Below are 18923 nucleotides of genomic sequence, written 5' to 3'. Positions count from 1 at the left end.
AATGACAACGTTCATTGATGTATTGCCACAGAAAGTCATTTGGAGCTACAGATGCACCAAATTGTTCACTCTGAGTAACAACTTTTTACTAGCTGACTGGATTTCACAAAAAGACATTTTAGGATGAACAAAGATAAAACTATCTGTGGATCATAAAAGGTCTTGTGGCATGAAGTCCAAATTGTGAATTTACCCTTGTTTTTCAATTAATTTGGCAATCGGCTCTGGTGACAAGCCAGAGGAGGATCTAAACATCTTATACCGAACATACTGTACAATGATGACAACGTCCAAAAATCTGTACAAATCTTCAACAAACAGTCCTACCAGGTGAACATGCAGATTCTCCAGACTGCACAGATTAGACAATGAAGCCAGTAAATACTGCCATCTGCTGGGCAAAGTTTGTTACAAGGCACAAACGTACTGCTCGCCTCAGAGCTCAGTCCCACAGGGTGCCCTGGTTCATCTACCGCTCTGTCTACTTATCCTCGTCTGAATCCTGAATCTTCGTCCAGACAGGAGCATTGCTGCTCTTGCTTCTAGCTACAGTCATGTTTATCAGGTATTTATGGAAATCTCTGTGCAGACCAGTGACGTGCGGAGAGGTTCATAGCTGGTGAGGCTATGAACCTCGTAAACATGTTATTGTTTTCGTACGGTTTTTTCGCGCATGGGAGACACTTGAGATTGTGTCTCCATGAAACTAACTACATTTGTATTTAGAAAAGCTATGAATTATTTTGGCAGTAATTCTGATACATAGGAAAACCGCAAGAGATATTTATGACTGAAAAAAGGAATGTAACTGCTGCTGCGTGAACAAAAATAAGGTGTCAGATTTCTGATGTAGTACTGCATCATGACACACCCACTATTTCCTTGCTTTTTTTTTTTTTTTTTTTTTTTTTTTTTACCAGAGTCAGTTGACAAAGTTCATGTGCATGTTTCTGTTTTTGTGAAGATATGAAAAGTTGTGTCTCAGTCCATCTGCTGTGGTGAGATTGCTTCATACAAAGGGCATCAGCAGCTACAGAGACATTTGACACCAGACTATTCTGACGATTGGTCATGTTTTGAATATATCTTGTTTTTACTTGTGAAGATTACTAAACCACAGAACCAGTAAAACAAGTGGTAACTCATGGTGTGTCAGGTAATAAAGGTATGTAGTCAAAGGGTGAAGGTGTGAAACACTGTCTTTGAGCTGCAGACAGTCAGCTGTTATTATGTTTGGTCAACGTAAAATTATAGATTCTTCTTGGTTTGGACCAAAGACTGAGGGAGCTGAGAGTGTAACATTTGGGGGTGATATTTTTGGCCACAAATTGATAATGTTAGAATGCCTCAGTGTTTGCACACTACCTTTTCATCTTTCATTTTTTTCATGGTTACTTGCAATAAGTTTCCTCTGCGTTGCAATTACATTTCCCGTTTGCTTTGCAAAACCTTGTCTTGCACAGCTGCTTTTACTCAAGCTGTTAAGAAGTCTAGAAGTGGTGGACTGCACTGTTTAAAAAAACTGAATAACCACAAAGTGCAAAACACTATCTTGCAAGATCTAAGCTTATCGTGAGAACATTTTTGGTATTTTTTCTCTGTATAGGCAAAATACGTCCGGTCTGTTAATTAGTGGGTCGGCTGCACACATTAATAATAGTGACAGTGGGTGGAGGATAGAATATGTTAAATTTGATAGATTTTAAGTAAATTAATAATGTAGCAGTTTTAAGGTACCACATATTGGAACATGGTTTACAAAAATTGGAACAAGAATCAGGACAGAACTGAAGATCTTATGAACAACCAATTTACTTAAACAAAACTCATTATGTATATACCTCAATGCAATGCACACATGAAAATAAAATACAGTAAAACTCATACAATGTACAGATTCATTGCACACTGAGTAATATTTCAAGTATGACCTCTGTTACTTTTGACTACCAGGATTTATAGTTGAAGAATCCCCAAAAGTGTGTGTCAGAAAATGTTAGTGTTATATACAACCGCTTAAAAAATGAATACTTGATTAAAAACTGATGGTGTATGGAAACTCTTACTGTCCATCCCCCACATATGGTTTGTTTACATTATTAAATCCTGTCTATTTGCATAAATGTATCAGGGTGCCTCATTTTGAGCAGATGCCTAATCCAGCTGAAAAATAAAATCATCATCTCCAATCTTCTATCATACTTGGATACAGCAGTTTGAGAACAGCCAGCTTCCTTAGCAATGCCCTATTGCTGCCTACCCTACTTTTGCAGGTGTAAGCTACAGTCTGTTATAACCTTGTTGTCAGCAGTCTTCCTCATGACTGTGTAGCCAATATCATAAAATTTATGTAAACAAACAAAAAACAAAATCCAGTTTCAATAGTTCTTATGTTCAAATATTCTAAGAAACTTAACGTGGGATTTTTATGAAGTGTAAGTCAAGATCAGTAAAACAGAAATCGACACCTGAAGTATGTCTTGCTGTGTAATGTATCTGAGATACACCGACAAGGTCTTGAATGCATTTTCAGCTTAAATTAAATAAAAGAAAAAAACTATAGGCAACTTTTTAGATGTGCTAAAGGAGCCTGGTGAATGTAACATAATGTGCTTTCTCTGTTCTGCGTGTGTCTGAACATGTTTTTCTACAGAGTATTGTTATTGTGAGTAGTGTTAAAAACAGGAAGCTTTTGACAGAAAAAGAAAACTCCATCATTTATTTGGTGGAACAAAGATTTTCAACGACAACTTGACCCACTTTATGCACATTCTTTTTACATTTTCTTTACATTTCATTGGGCAGGGCTCTTAGCGTAGTTGACCACAGTCAAGTCACTTAGTGGGGTTTGGTTTAGTATGATTCACTTTGGTACAATATACATAAGAGGTGGAGTTTCATTATTTAGGGTGTGCCTAGGCCTGTGTGGGTGTCATGTTTTATAGTGGGCTTGAACAATGCCTGTCTCTTACAAATGAGTCTAAATAGAGAGGGACAGCATGGCATTTTTGCATCATTTTCTTGTCTGTCATTCTCAGAGATACTGAGTGAGTTCTGTTCATTTTTCAGATATTTTTCATGTCTGTTGGCGATGTCCTGCTTTATTAAATGCCACCAAAATTATCAGTGTAGGTTTACATACTGCCTTGTGGTTTTCCTGTTTGAATGAGCTTCCCTTTAAAAGGCAGGAACTTTAGACTCAGATCAGACACATGAAGCAGTTTTTTTTGTTTTTTTTTCCAGACCTGAATGTTGTCCTTCACACCACTGACTCATGTCAAGCCTGAAGCAGCATTGCAAGAGATTCAACAGTAAGTTTGTATCTTTTCTTGAATTACATATCTGAATAGGCACCTCAGTGTGTTTTTCTACTCTGCATTTTGCAGAACATTTATGGTGAGTGTTTTGACTGTTTCTATGCAAAACAGTTCTTTTCTGACTACTAAACATTGGCAGCTGTTCTTTCTTGGATCTCTCACTCAGGGGTTTCTTTCATGTGACATGCTGCGTAGTGAGTGTAGGGTAAAAACAAGATGGAAAAGCACAGTCCCAGGGTTCTGCCGTGACTAATGTTCTCAGGAAAAACAGGATTCTCTTAGCATACAGTTAATGAGTATGGGGTAACAGTGGCAGGGGATTGTGATGTTAATGTTTCTCTGGCTTCAGCTCTTCACAGCTTGTATGAACTTGTTCAGTTCTTACATCTGCAGCAAGCTCTTTTGGCTGATGTCGAAAATACTTTTTTTTTTACACAAATCATAGCCAGTTTATATATTGGTTATTTTAAGTGGATAATTAACTTTAAAATTCTGTAACAAAAAGAGCCCTGTGAGTCACATCCATAAAGCATCTGGAAATCTTTCATAGGAATCACTTTTTACCTCCTGTTTATGAAACATCAGGACTCTTGGATTACACAAAATAAACAATCCTCAGTTACAAGCAGAGTGAGCAGTCAAAAGCGTCTCTGTCTGTTCTGGATCGTGTAACACTTCTGACTTGAAATGTGTCGAGAGAGTGGTGAGGGCAGCAGAGAGAATCATGCGAACTTCACTTCCTTTCAACCTTGCCCTCTGGCAAAACGTACAACAGTTTCAAAGGCAAAACAACCAGATTCCATAACAGCTACACACCTCACGGCATAAAACTGGTCAACTCCCACTCACATTTTTTATTGTACATATTTATATTTTCTTCCTTCCTACTTATTTTTATGTTTTAATTTGGAGCTTTGCAACAAAATAACAGTAAAGCAAACTGAAAACACCAAGTTTAGCAAATTAAAAATATGTTTTCTGTAACCAATAACTGCATACTTTTTTCTTTCCTTTGTGGTCAAGCCATTTGGAAGGATGGTGTCTGTATTTTAACTTCCCCTTCCATCTTCACATTTATATCTTCCTAAAACTAACTTTCTAAGGACCAAACTGCTGACAGAATTAAACTTGTTATGGTGTCCTTGGACTAACATTTTGGAACATTTGTCCATGTTTGTTCGACAAGTTCAATCCTCATGGATTTATTTTGTGGAAAAAAGCTAGATCTGCATGATTCTCCCAATACAAATTATTCTGCTCACAAACTTTTTTCAGACCTAATGTCATCAAAGTAACAACTCTGGTCTGAACTGAAGAAGAAATTGCAGCCTGAATAAGGTCAGAATATTAGTGCTTTGAATGCTTAGTTTATTTTCATAAATATCCCCTATATGAATTTGGGCTCTGGAGACTTTGCTGTCACTACTTTTGTCTTGCATGGCCATCGTGTTAAGCACTGATACCTTAGTCTGGCAATCTAGATGAAACGTTATCACTCTTTTGCAGCTTTTTACTCCATTCTCCTTGGGTTCGCTTTTTTCATTTTTTTCATTTTAAAATATTTATTCTGTTTTGACATGGAAATGAATACAACTATTGTGAGATGAAAGATTGAACACAGTTGAAAATAAAAAGTTGTGTAAACTTATGAAGTACGTCCTTGAAGCTTGAATTTAAGGGTTTTAGTTTTCATTCAGAGGTTTCTTAGAACAGCAATACAAGGAAGTGAGTCTAGTACCTTGCACATGAGGTCACTAACGGAAAGGCAGATGTTATTCCATACCCAGTCCATGGCTAACCTGTTTTTAATAGGTCAGACATATATATTTACAGCGTCTGTTGTTTTTCTTGGCTCACATCTCTTGCAGAATTCTTTTATTTCTCCTTTGTTCTGTCTTGGTATTTCAAGCATAGCTTTTAAAGAAACTGTTACCCTGTATCTAGTTTTACAAAAAGAATAAAAATATAATCCTATTTGCATGATTGACTTTTAGTTTAAGATTGCATTTAGCATCAATATAGACAGGTCACATTGCTCTAATAGTAACCTGTTTGTGGTGGCAGGTGAGCATACATGTCGATGTAAGTGCATTTGTGTAAAACAGGTGTATGTCAGTGAATTTGTCACCTGGAGGTGCCCAGCTGTTAGAGTGGTGAAAAAGATAGAAAACCTGCAACACTCAGCACCCAAGAGCAGCAAAGGACAGGTGGACACGACTCCTCAAGGTCACAACAGCCCCAGGCAGACACAAACAAGGCATCACCCCAGAGCAGCCATACGCCCCAAACATATGAAGGTCAACAGTGAAGCAAAGGAGCAAAGAGGTACAGGGTGACACACAGGGCAGCAAAACACAGCCATCTCCCACGTATGCCAAGCTCTTGCAGGGCTCTTGGCGCCAAACAAAACTAGTTTTCCCCAGAGAGGCTCCATGTGCTATGTACACGTGAGTGCTGCCAGCGGGAACTTCCTCCTACAAATAAAGAAATAAAGAGACTATTCAGTCAGTGAAACTTAACTGCAGGGTGATTGAGCTCAAATATCCTGGAATACCAACAATAATGTGATTTTTTTTTCTTTTTCACTTTCCTTTCAGATTGTGCCAACTTTGGAAGATTTGAGGATGTTTTGGCCACTGGCTGTCCTCTTCTTCTTTTTCTCTGCCATCAGTTCACTTGCATCTGCTGGAAAGGTTCTGGTTTTCCCACATGATGGCAGCCACTGGGTGAACATGAAGGTGCTGGTGGAGGAACTGCATTCACGGGGGCATTCTGTGACTGTCATTCGGGCTGCAGACAGCTGGTACATCAGTGAGACGGCTTCACAATATGAAACCATCACAGTGAATGTCAACTCTGGTGGCAATGAGGATTTCTACCGTGTCTTTGTCTCCGAGGTCATTAGAATTAAAAGAAGCAATGGGTCCGCATGGACCCGTTTCGCTTTAGACATGGAGTTGAAAGACAAGTTCTTTGAATTACACAGAAAGATCTGCGAGGTGATTGTGCACATATTTGAAAGTAAAGAGTTAATGAAGATCCTCCAGGAGGCCAAGTACGACGTAGTTTTGACTGACCCTGCAAATGGAGGAGGTGTGTTTTTGGCTCACTACCTTGGCCTGCCGATAGTGTTCAACACTCGCTGGACTGTTCACGGTGAAGCACATTTTGCTATTGCACCTTCTCCTCTTTCCTACGTCCCACTTCCACCATCAGAGCTTACGGATCAAATGACCTTCTTTGAAAGGGTGAAAAACATGATTTTCTACCACATGAGGATGAATCTGTACAAGCAGGTGGTCGCACCACATTACTCTCCTTTAGCTAAGCGCTACTTTGGCCCAGATGTGGACTACTTTTCTCTGTTCCAAGCTGCAGATCTGTGGCTCATGAGAGTTGACTTTGTGTTTGAGTTCCCTCGTCCCACCATGCCAAATGTTGTCTATATGGGAGGGTTCCAGTGTAAACCTGCAAGACCACTTCCTGAACTCCTGGAGAAGTTTGTGCAAAGTTCTGGAGAGCATGGAGTTATCATCATGTCTCTGGGGACTTTAATTGGAGAGCTTCCAAATGACCTGGCAGATGAAATTGCCGCTGGTTTTGCTAACTTACCCCAGAAAGTTATCTGGAGGTACAAGGGAACCAAACCTCCCTCTTTAGGAAACAATACTTTAATCATAGACTGGATGCCTCAGAACGACCTCCTAGGCCATCCGAAAATCAAACTTTTTGTAAGTCACGGAGGGACAAATGGAATTTATGAAGCTATCTATCATGGGGTTCCAATGGTGGGCATTCCCTTTGTGTTCGATCAAGCCGACAATCTCTCCAGACTAAGAGCTAAAGGAGTTGCAAAGCTTTTGGATGTGTCTGATATAAATCAGAAAATATTTCAGAAAACTATTCAGGAAGTCTTGGATGAGCCATCTTACAGGATGAACATGCAGAGACTCTCCCGACTACACAGAGATCAGCAGATAAAGCCACTGGATCGAGCCATCTTCTGGATTGAGTTTGTCATGAGGCACAAAGGTGCTGCTCACCTCAGAACAGAGTCTTACAGGCTGCCTTGGTATGCCTATTACTCTGTAGATGTCATTTTATTTTTGATAGCAATTTTTGCACTAATATTTTTGGTTTTCTCTTGGTTATTGTGGCACTGCTTCAAATTATGTTGTAAGAGAAAAGTGAAACCTGACTGACTGGGGGACCGAGCAGATATAACATTATGTCAACTCACTGTTGGTTCTACATGGGTCCTTTTCATCTGTCATATGAAACAGACCAAGTGAGCTTTTGAGATAAGTCAACTTAAGACTCTCCACTAAACCTAAATAATACCCGTAAATGTGTTATGAATAAGTTCCTTCCTTGAAAGAGAGAGAGATGTTACATCACAGTAAGTTTGCAGAAAAATAATTAAATCTTCAGGGTGCCGGAATGCTAATGCTTTGTTTTAGTTTATTTTAGCAATAAAAAAAATCAAACTGAAAATATTCATATTTGTAGAATGCAATAGTTTATTAGATGCTATTAAATCCATAAACCTTATTGTGAATGTGGTATTTTCTGATATCTGTGGTCTCTTTCAGCAGATTAATGTGTCCTGCAACAGATCATGTGATTCAGGAAGAGTCAAAGGAGCAACACAATGAGTTTGTGATTTCGACTTGGTCTCCAAATTCACAAGATCCAAGCTAAATGTGCATGATTGAACAGGGACAAATCTAAAACGCTGAGTCACCATGCACCTTACGGCTGGTAACTTCTGAATGTTAAACATTACAAAACAAAACAGTATTAGGTATTTGGTCATAATATTATGCCTGATTAGTGTATGCACCCTTTCACCCACTTTAAATCTCTTACATCCTGTTTTACTGTTTGCATTGAATAATGTGCAGTTCTGTTTTATAGCTTGGCTATCTGACTCAATACGTTGCACAAAGTTTATATTTCAAGATGACTGGAGGCTTTTTGTTTTTTTAATAAACTGTTACATTGAATATACTGCTGAAATACTCTGGTTCAAAAAAGTTGCTGATGTCTTCAATATCCAGTAGGTGGTGCTATTCATCAGCCCATCTGTTTTCTAAACCTTCTTAATACTGCTTATGGTTGTACTTAAACCAAAGGACAGCTTGGTGACCAGATAATGTAACATGCATTTCTTTTGACTGTAGAGCTGGAATCTGGGAAAAGTGCACTCATGCATGAGGGGAAACATCCAAAGTATACAGAAAAAGGCTCCCAAGCAATTTGCTCTCCAATGTCCCTGACTAGATCAACAGTAATTTCCTGTAAATCTGATAAAGTCTCAAAAAGCCCAACTCCGGATGAAAATGTAGTTTCCTCTGTTGCATCACTCTGAGTAGTGAAGAGCTCTACAATCACAACATAACATATTGTGCATGAAATGCACAGTATGTTATACAACAACTGTATTTCTTCAAATTTTGATTGAAATTGTTAATGGAAAAAGATATCCATTAAGTCTGAAAACAAATCAAAAATAGTAAAACATCCTACAAATACTTTGTTGATTTACTGTAAAAATGTAGAAGAGCAACTTTGAAGTTATCAACGCCAAGCTTTCCTGTGATGTACGGCTTATATGGACACAATGTACTGCTCTCTGTCAACTTTGTACCCTCTTATCAATTACACATTTAAGAACCCATAAATACAGCTGCACAGTCCTTTTCCAGTTTGAACCTGGTACGGGCAACACTTTGAAAAAGAATAATTCTTAAAAGACAAATTTGGACCTGCAGCCAAACAGGTAACCTTTATTTTAGTCTTTGCATGTATTTTTGTGTCAATATTAGCTGATTTGCTCTAGTGGATCTGTAGAGGGTCAGATACAGGGAACAGTTTGCTTAATCAAGACCTCTGAGCAACACAAGTTAATCTTTTGCATATGGGATTGTACATCAGCAGAAAAAAAAAACATTGCTACAATCACATTTATTAAACGTCTTTTTTGAATCCCATATTGGTTTTTATGCAATACATAGTTTTACTTGAAAAATACATGTAGGGTAAAAATATGCTAAATTATTGGATGTTTATTTTGCAGCTTTAGAACACAAAATGCATTGGATCTGGATCAGTCTGATCTGGCTCTGTCCAGTGGTGGTACGCAGTGGGAAAGTACTTGTCCTCCCAGTTGACGGGAGCCACTGGGTGAACATGAAAGTCATCATCGAAGAACTACATTCAAGGGGTCATCAGATTTTTGTTGTGCGACAGACAGACAACTGGTATATCACGGAATCCTCCCCGTTCTATACTTCAATTAATACCGACACAGAGTCTGGATTTGACGAAGACTTCATAAAATCATTTGTGACTGAACTGCTGAAAATCCAAAGGGAGGGGAAGTCTGTTTGGACTCGTATCAAACTGGAAATGGAACAAGCACAGAAGGTCTCAGAGTTCCACATAAAATCGGCCAAAGGTCTTGAAAAGACTTTTGAGTCCAAAGAGCTGATACAGTCCATGCAAGACGCCAACTATGACCTTGTCCTTACAGATCCTGCTTTACCAATGGGTGTCATACTTGCACATTACCTCAAACTACCTCTAGTTTTTAATGTGAGATGGACCAGTCACGGCGAAGGCCACTTTGCAATCGCACCTTCTCCTCTCTCGTATATTCCAATGACTGGTACAGAGATGTCTGACAAAATGTCTTTTATTCAGAGAGTCCTAAATGTAATGATATTTGCTTTAAATGAATACCAAATTATGTGGCATATTTTACCATATTATGAAGCCTTATTTACAAAGTACTTTGGATCAGATTTAGACTATTTATCCGTGTTTCAAACTGCCGATCTGTGGCTCATGAGAGTAGACTTTGTGTTTGAGTTTCCCCGTCCCACTATGCCAAATGTTGTCTATATGGGAGGGTTCCAGTGTAAACCTGCGAAACCCCTGCCTGAGGACTTAGAGGAGCTCTGGAGAGCAGGGAGTTATCATAATGTCTCTGGGGACTTTAATTGGAGATTTACCCCATGATTTAGCTGAAGTGATTGCTGGAACTTTTGCCAAATTACCTCAAAAAGTCATTTGGAAGTATAAAGGCGTCAGGCCAGCCAATCTGGGAAACAACACTTTAGTGGTAGACTGGATGCCTCAGAACGACCTTCTAGGACATCCGAAGATTAAATTGTTTGTGGCTCACGGGGGAACAAATGGTATTCAGGAGGCGATTTATCATGGAGTTCCTATACTGGGTCTTCCTTTGATTTTCGACCAGCATGATAATCTGCTTAGAATTGAAATGAGAGGAGCTGGGAAAAATATTCAGATTTCTACTATGACTGAAGACACGTTCTTGCAGGGGATACAGGAAGTCCTAACTGAACCCTCCTATAGGATGAATATGCAGAGACTATCCAGACTGCACAGAGATCAGCCAATGAAGCCCCTGGACCAAGCCATCTGGTGGATAGAGTTTGTCATGAGGAACAGAGGAGCTGCTCACCTGAGAACTGAGTCCTACAGGCTGCCCTGGTATTCCTACCACTGTGTAGATGTGATGCTGTTTTTAGGGGGAGCTATGCTGGTTATTTTTGGTGTGTTTGCTGCCCTCCTAAAATGCCTGTGGCGTTTGTGTCTGAAAAACAAGAAGAAACGAGAATGAAAAGACAAGAAATGTGGTCAAATGGGAACCAGACAGATTTATTTTGAGTTTAGATTTACAAATTGTAAACCCATAGGCTAGATTATTTGTGTTTTTTGTGAAACTGAGATCATTTAAATGAGTTGGGGAAACACCTGGTCTGGTGTTAGTAATATTAGAGTCTTTTTCTGAACTATCTTTTGAATAAAGAATCTTGAGTGAATATTTTAACTGCTTCTGTTTTTTTTTTTCAAACCTCAACACTGAAATCTTTGTTTTTTCTTAGTTGTCTAGTTTATTTTTGTATCCTGATGGGTAATTTTAAAGATATTGGTTATGATTCTTCATACCGCATGTTCAACTACACTGCGCTGCAGTGCAACACAGTTTATGGAATTTTACACACTTTTTTGGCATTGCTACAAAATGTATTTCATCTTAGAGGAAAATAATAGACAACACTGCCAATAAAAACACCAGCATAAGTGAAATAAAAAGTGTTGGGAACTCTAGCTCATGACAGATCTTAAAATTAAAAGAAAATAATCTAGCATGTGAAAACAAACTTACAAAATGTTTTTATTTTTCCACTGAGCTGAAAATTTGCAAGAGATCGGAAGGCTGTAACTCAGTGAAGCAGAATTTAGCATTTAAATCCATAAACGTGAGTCTATAGGTAATAATTTGTATTAGAATAGTCCTGTAATAGAATAGTCCAACTAAACCAGAGTGAACACATTCTCTCATTGAAACCGTGTGTTCGCTGTTGTGGCTTTACGCTTATTTGCCAAAAACTAAAATCCCCCTCTGTGTCAAAAGGTGAAGGCAACAGAATGTCTAAAAACAACTTCTGCAAGGCCACACATGACCTCTAATCTGCAAACGTCAACCAGCAAAGCAAATGAAGCACAATCTATGAGTTGCCAATTTAAAGCTGGTTTGACTGTTTGCTATGTTTTTCAGGGAACTTTTGACTACACTTATTATTGAGCTTTGCTTTGTTGCAAAAGAAGAGATGCATCTGATGAATCAAAAATAATTATAACAACAGAATTTCAGCTCAATGAAGGCACAAGTGAACTTCCAAACAACAGTATTCTTAATTTCACTATTGACACAACACTTATTTCAATTTGTTCAAGCAGTCTGTAAATATGAGGGAAACTATTGCTACGTAAAAGCTGAAACCTTTAGACATACTTCGTTTTTTTTCTAGAAGGAAAAATGTAAACTATATTCAAAGTATGACTGTCCGAAACATTTGAGGACTTTACCTCATTAGGAAAATCATTCTAATACTAAAAATAAAGGGAAAATGCAACCATCGCTTTAAAAATGAGTTATTTTGCCTGTTTGTCATGTTACAAATTGCCTTTCAAGAACAGGCAGTTATAGACAATGGATTGATGGAGGATTTTAGTTATATAGATTACAACTGTTTGCTGGACATACTCAGAACTATGTCTCAAAAGGTTATATATGGAACAGGAATTTCAATTTAGAGGAACATTTTTATTATTTTTTTAGCATAAAAGAATAATAAAAGACATAGCAATATTAGCTGCCTGGCAGACACACCTTATGAGGCAATATAGTTAACAAATTAGACAAAAAAAAGTGTATTAAGAAATACAGATTAAAAAACATAAAAGAAATGGATGAAAAGTTTACAAAATGTTACAAAGCAATCTGTGTTGACAACTGATATTTTTCAAAAATATATATATTATTTTTAGAAAAGCGTGATATTCATTCTCACTTTATTCATGCTTGTAACCAGGAAGCAGTTTAAGAAAACAAACTTGTTGTAGACAAACCAGTTACTGTTTTTAACAAATCTAACTATTTCCAACATTTTCTGTGATTTACAATTACAGTGTTTTTCAAAGGTACTTGTAGTTGTGCTTCATAATTCACAACTATAAACTTCAATTATTGTACTGAATTTTATTTTTCTGTCTCAACACGGACTACCACAAAAATGTAAAGTGAAAGAGGATACCAGATTTATGAGTAAATAAAATAAACAATAAATAAATAAAAATCTATTTGAAGTGTGGTATGAATTTGTATTAAACCTCAAATACCATGTTGCCTGACAGAAATCCACCCCATCTAGTATGCAAGTCACCTGATATGGGACTTTTATTAGACTCTGACTTTGAGAAACTTAATTTCAATGTAAATTCTGTAAAGACCTCAGAGGTTGGTCAGAGAAATATAATCAGGAAGACCAATTACCACAGAAGACAAGTTAGTTGTGTAGAAGTTTGGAGAGGGCTCGGTGATAAAACAATATCCACAATTGCTGAATATGACATCATCATTCTGTTGGAAGACTTTGTTTCTAGTAGAAACAGTGATGCAGTTAAGTCTAGATGTAAAACAATCAGGTCAGCTGAATACAAATATGCAGTAGACTTCTCAGATTTTTTGTTGTTTTTTCTCTTCCTTCTACTTCATATTTACAAGCTACTTTGTTTTGTTCTATCGTATAAAATCCAAAGGAAATACACTGAATGTTGCAGTCACTTTGTGACAAAATGTGAAAATGTTTACTGGGTGCGAATACTTTTACAAGGCGCTGAAATTAGATCAATTTGTTATTATTATTTATTTTTACATGATCAAACATATTTAGTCTCATCTCAACTATAGCAATAAAACAAAGAAAAAAGAAAATACCAGACATTTAAAAAAATATTAACCCACACCTTGATTAGGAATGAAATTGCTGCACTGGTGACCCAGGTGAGGAAGCACCAAGAGAGGACAGTTATATATACTCTACTCATTCCTCAATACTTATACAAAAAACACACAATTTTCCTTTGAACAGTGTACATGGTGACACCTGTGATCATTCGACACACATTTACTTTTGAGGAATTTTTCAAGGAAAAAAAAACAAGAGAAGAAGTCCATTTGTCAAATGTTGAAACACTTACATCACTATGACCTGATGGAGAATTTTCAGACAGATCTCTTAAATGCCCCAAAATATCCTGGGGGGGGGGGGGCGATTAAAAGAAAAGTCCCGTCAAGTCTTTTTGTGGTATTTACAAAGTGTCTGTGTAGGACAGAGTAGGTCCACTCATGATGTTCTGGTCCGTAGAGAGCTCATCCTGAGCACGGTGAGCTCAGCCACATCTGCATCTTGCATCTCCACCTCCTGTTGGCAGCTTTCTCTGATTACATACACTACCAGACCCGCACAGATGAAAATGAGGAGGATTATTCCTATTACCTGGACACAGGAGAGTAAGGTTAGTCAACGCATACATGAAAGAGCTTCCATCGTTTGATAACAAGTATATCTGATATAGGGAATACTGTGCCAACTGGACATATCCCACTCACCTGAGAAAACACAAACAACCGCTGTGAGCGGAGCATTAATTCTTGTGGGGTGACGTCTCCCTCTGTAACTGGCTCACACCACTTCTGCGGAGCTGCCTTGTCAACAAGGACAAATCTTCCATCCCAATCTGTCATAGCACAGGCAAAGTACTGGCCGTCCAGGAACAACAAGATCAGCCAAACGACAGCAGGAACGAAACTAGAGAGGGAAACCATTTTCCTGCACCACACGTTGCACCTGCATCCCTGGATGATCTGCATCAAGGTGAAGGCCATGACAGCAGGAATGATGAAGAATGCTGATGAAAACGCTCCATTCCACGTAGGGTTGCAAGGACACTCAAACTCCAGCTCCACGAGCTTCTCTAGTCCCATGAGGATGAACCCAAAAGCCACATTTGATACCAGCGGACTGTTGCTAAGTTCATTTTTCAGCCTGGTAAGCCATTGTTGTCTACTTTCCATACTAAACTGACTAAAGAATGAAGACAACCGCTGCAAAAAGCCCAAAAGATAGTCCACGGTTGTGAACACATTGGCAACAGCTTAGTGATGCGTAATTAACACATCCAGGGGTAAGTTTTACCCTCAGGCAAAATGCTGCCCTTCCACTCTGATTGGCTTCGAACAACGGAGGGTGTGCCGTCGGTGCTGACCTTTCTCTAGCAGATTGGTCTCTGGGAGATTTCAGGTGGGGTTTCATTTTAAATGTGGTCTCCTATGGAGTACGGGAGGGCGGGCTGTAAAGTGGAGGGAAGTTTGTTCTGCAGTAGAGTACACACATGCACTTTACAACAGTCTGGTAAATAAACATCCTAAAGGTGTGATTGTTTACTTAGAAGCAAACATTTAAGTTAAAAAAAAGTTTAAATAAAGCTTTTGTTTGTATTTCCTTTTAATTCATGTGAAGCACTTTGAATTGCCTTGTTGCTGAAAATGTGCTATATAAATAAAATTACCTTACCTTACCTTCAAAATGTACAGAACATCAGAAATGAATTTATTTCATCCAAAAGGGAAAACATTAGAAGGTTTACTACAGGGCTCCAACATATTATCCAAGTCAATTCTTTTCCAGACTCAAATATTCAGTCCTTTTTCAGTACATTTAAAATGTAAGAACTTTGGATTATTATTGATTAATTGAAGACATTCCAGACGGACAGATGAGATGACAAATAAAGTCTGTAAATTCAATTTTTTTTTAAATATTTTAATATTTTTAAAACTTTATTTTTCATACTTGTTACTCAACCTGGAAAACAATAATATAAAATGATTTTTTTCAGACAACACAGGAACTATGTTATAAAATTATTGGGTTATGAATAGATTATGTATTTAAATGCTTCCAGTCTATTTACTGAAACAGATTAGCACAGTTGTGAGCACACAATAAGGGACAGTTGCTGGTACTTTCGAGTTTATCCTAACTGGCCACACGAGGTCGCTCGTGTAGCAGCACAGATTAGGGATTGAGGAGGATTACAGGAAGCCATGTTAATTTTGAGGAGGAAATTAGAATGCATATTTTGAGAGGACCCAGGTAAATTATTAAATAATTTAAGAATGATCCACTCAGGGAGCTGAAGAGTATCTTCACAATCTCATCAAAAGAAATCTGAATGTGATGGAAAAAGTTTGAATCAGATTTAAGCAAATACTGATTTAATATTTGCTTTCTTGATATTGTTTTTAAGGCTCTGTTGTTTTATCTTACACATCTGCATATGTTGCATTTTATTCAGAACGTGCATGAAAATTGCAACAACAAAAAAACATAGCGTCCAAATAAATAGAAGTTTAAAAAGTGAGATAGGCATCCCGTCACCTGAAACTAATAACAAAATAACATGTAAACAGGAAAAAAAATAAAAACATAAAAGTGTCGGAGTTCACGAACATCATTTGCCTTTACATACGTGCGCGATGCAGTGCGCGTGCCGCTGTCGTGTGTGTGTGTGTGTGTGTTCATCCCCAGTCATGAGCGCACTGGGCACGCGCGGCTTTCCGTCGCTGCCGTTGGTTCCCTACCAGCATCTGTTCCTCCGTTGGTATTAAAAATAGACCGGTGCTGATAACAGACTTATGTTTCGGCTTCATCACTCGCCGTCGGGAATCGCTTGCGCGCTACTTTCATCTTAATCACCGAACCGTGACCGGTGGGAGCGTAAATGCGCATCGGTGTGCGCATCTCTGAATCTTTGGAACCTCGCCGTGGACAATCTCCCTGACATCCAAAGACATCTTCCCCGCAATCCCAGCGAGGCTTCTTCGCCGCCTATGGCCGCAGATCAGCTCGGCTGGCCTCGTCCCGGACCTTTCACCCACGGCTGCCCTCCAAAAGGTGTTTGAATCAGGGAGAGATCTCCACGGGATTTAAAAAAATAAAAAATAAAAAATTCACCTCGGCTGGCTGCTTTTAAAGAACCCGATGCTATGCTGGGCCCATCTTTTTAGATCTCGTGATCAATAGCCTACACCATCTCTCCTCCCACATTCGTCCGACCAAGAGAACCTTATCGAGCCCTAACGATGCATCCTAACGCGGTGATGCTGGCGGTGGTCCTTCTGGGCAACTTGATGCTGCCCTTTGCCTCGGCGCAAAACGGTAAGGACACAGATGTGACCGTGGCAGAAATGTTAAGTGTGCGCTCAGGGGAAGTGATTTGTCTTGTGTTGAGGACGCCCGTGTGAAATGTTTCTAAAGAAGATTTGATTTCAACAGCGGTAAGCCATTACTTTCATTTCACGCTCCTCCACAACAAGGCCAGAGTTACTACGTTTGATTTGTGTCCAACAGAAAGTTCAGGAAAAATTTAACGAGGTATGACAGTTTTTTCTCCTCCTCCTATTTCTTGAATAGAGTGGGCATGGTTGACAAGTTGAATAGAAACACAGAAGGGACAAGTTTTCGAGTTTTAATCTTTATTTATTTCCATTGCCAAGCAGAATTATTTATGGCCTACCCTTCAAACTTTTCACAGAAATTAACTATAAATTTCAATACATGGAGTAACACAAAAATACCACGTAATTGTGAAGTGGAGGGAAAACTGTACACCTTGCTCTTTATTTTTTACAAATAAAAATCTGAAAAGTGTGGGCTGCAACCCCCTTTACTCAGATGGCCCTAAATGAAATCCAGTGCATCAGAAACAGAGTCCATCTGCGTGACATGTAACTTAGAGTATGTTACATGTCACGCAGATGGCAACTTAGAGTTTGTTTTGTAGAGCTTTAGTGAACAAACAGCACAGTGCAGATCAATCAGACAGGTTACAGATGGTTGTGAATAAGATTAAACTGAGGTAGACGTTTAACATGGAAGTGAACAAGTTTCAAACCATCATCCAAAAACTGAAAGAATATGGCAGAGTTACAAATGTACTAAATGCTCAACTATAATAACCATAAGAGTTGTTGCATTTTATCTACTTGGCCTTTCTGTGAAAGTTGCAAGATGAAAGCCAGTTCACATTTCCATTTGCAGTTTGCCATAAGCCCTGTGAGACAGGGGGGATAGATATGCATGCCACACTTTTTAGATTTAAGATATTAAAAAGAAAAAAAAACATTGAAAAACACATATACTATTTCTTTCACATTATAATTAGGCACAGCTGTGTCTATGCCATGCAATCCTTCTATAATACATAAAAGCTTATGCTTTTAATTGACAGTATAAAGCATTTATTAGAGTATGAAAATGCTTGTTGGGAACTGTGGTTGTGTTATTTACATGTGGGAAAACATGCTAGTTCTTCAGTAGACTAGCTTAGATATGGTTGAACTGGAAAAATGAGAAAAGGTCAAAGATTGATCCAACAGGTTTTTTGTTTTGTTTGTTTTCTTTCCAGAGAACCTTCGTTGTGTGTTGTTGTTGTTAATGCGTTGCATAACAAAATTATAAAAATTAATTCCATTTGTTGGAGCATCTAATAATTCTTCTCTTTATCAAAAAATAGGGACTCAAAATGTTTGACTGACAGACACTCGAAGATGCAAAGAGTGGATTTTTATGAACACCAAAAGTTCACTGTGCATTAATCATGGCGAAAACATGGAGGACTTGATATGAGGAAATGTCAGCAACATGCTGTTGGGTGTTCCAGCCTGTCCTCCACTGATACAGCATGTCCTTACTTATAATTCTGTTGAATCACACCACCCGCTGGGCCACACAAATCAGCAGCCATTCATGAAATCAAAGTGGACTGCTCATAATTTTTGAAAAGTTTTAATAGCAACTCTCCGGTTGGAATTTATCTCCTGTAGGTTTTTATACCACTCTAAAAAAAATCATCTGTCTCTAAATGAGCTGCTACTCCCACATGTTGACAAAACAGTGTCACAAGCTGTCACAGAAAAAATAAGGCAGAGAAACGGGAGACAATTACTCTAAATACTGTATTATAATTTTTAATGCGTAAGCTCCACTTTGCTTAGCAGCGTGGGGAAAAATCTGTCTCATGCAAGACCTCCTGAGACAGATTTTGATGACAGGTTTGAGAAGGTTGGAGGATTAAATTTGCAAATATTCTTTCATTTGTACCAATAAATCACTGCAGCAGATTATACAATAATTCTCGTCAAACAAAAAGAACAAACAAACA

The 18923-nt window shown here is 38.3% G+C and overlaps 2 protein-coding genes and 2 pseudogenes across 6 annotated transcripts in view; 3 read left to right on the top strand and 1 right to left on the bottom strand.

The window, feature by feature from the left end:
* Positions 1–412: 412 nt before the first annotated feature.
* On the top strand, positions 413–8323 carry LOC106922149 (UDP-glucuronosyltransferase 2B31 pseudogene; annotated as a pseudogene). Of its 4 annotated transcripts, none has more exons than XR_015762549.1 (3): positions 414–565; positions 3244–3311; positions 5915–8323. The product of XR_015762549.1 is annotated as a UDP-glucuronosyltransferase 2B31 pseudogene, transcript variant X1 (transcript). The 4 variants fall into 4 exon arrangements; XR_015762551.1 differs by lacking the exon at positions 414–565 and adding an exon at positions 1514–3047; XR_015762552.1 differs by lacking the exon at positions 3244–3311 and having other exon boundaries at positions 413–565.
* A 139-nt stretch (positions 8324–8462) lies between these two features.
* Positions 8463–11170, top strand: LOC106922150 (UDP-glucuronosyltransferase 2A1 pseudogene; annotated as a pseudogene).
* Positions 11171–14012: 2842 nt separating this feature from the next.
* Positions 14013–14787, bottom strand: LOC106922154 (calcium homeostasis modulator protein 5). Its single transcript, XM_014994341.2, has 2 exons — positions 14308–14787; positions 14013–14194 (listed from the first exon to the last, which is right to left on the bottom strand). The coding sequence occupies exons 1-2, from the start codon at positions 14770–14772 to the stop codon at positions 14042–14044; spliced, it is 618 nt and encodes a 205-aa protein (XP_014849827.2). The 5' UTR covers positions 14773–14787; the 3' UTR covers positions 14013–14041.
* A 936-nt stretch (positions 14788–15723) lies between these two features.
* The window catches only part of nptnb (neuroplastin b), a 38430-nt gene continuing 35230 nt past the window's right edge, over positions 15724–18923 (top strand). Inside the window, exon 1 of the mRNA XM_014994336.2 lies at positions 15724–16918. Coding sequence (XP_014849822.1) covers positions 16843–16918 — 76 coding nt within the window. The 5' untranslated portion in view covers positions 15724–16842. The remainder of the gene's footprint in view (positions 16919–18923) is intronic.

This window comes from Poecilia mexicana, unplaced genomic scaffold (genome assembly GCF_051168715.1).
Source record: "Poecilia mexicana isolate PSO_F unplaced genomic scaffold, ASM5116871v1 scaffold_3, whole genome shotgun sequence".
Taxonomy (NCBI): domain Eukaryota; kingdom Metazoa; phylum Chordata; class Actinopteri; order Cyprinodontiformes; family Poeciliidae; genus Poecilia; species Poecilia mexicana.
The sequence above is the reverse complement of the archived record's forward strand: the minus strand, read 5'-3'. Positions and strand labels throughout refer to the sequence as shown.

Bases quoted from the DNA above. Each gene is read 5' to 3' on its own strand.
- LOC106922154 (XM_014994341.2), bottom strand. From the start codon at position 14,772: ATGGAAAGTAGACAACAATGGCTTACCAGGCTGAAAAATGAACTTAGC. The intron at 14,195-14,307 runs GTGAGTGGGATA...TCCTGTGTCCAG, and splicing joins GGTTGTTTGTGTTTTCTCAG to GTAATAGGAATAATCCTCCT.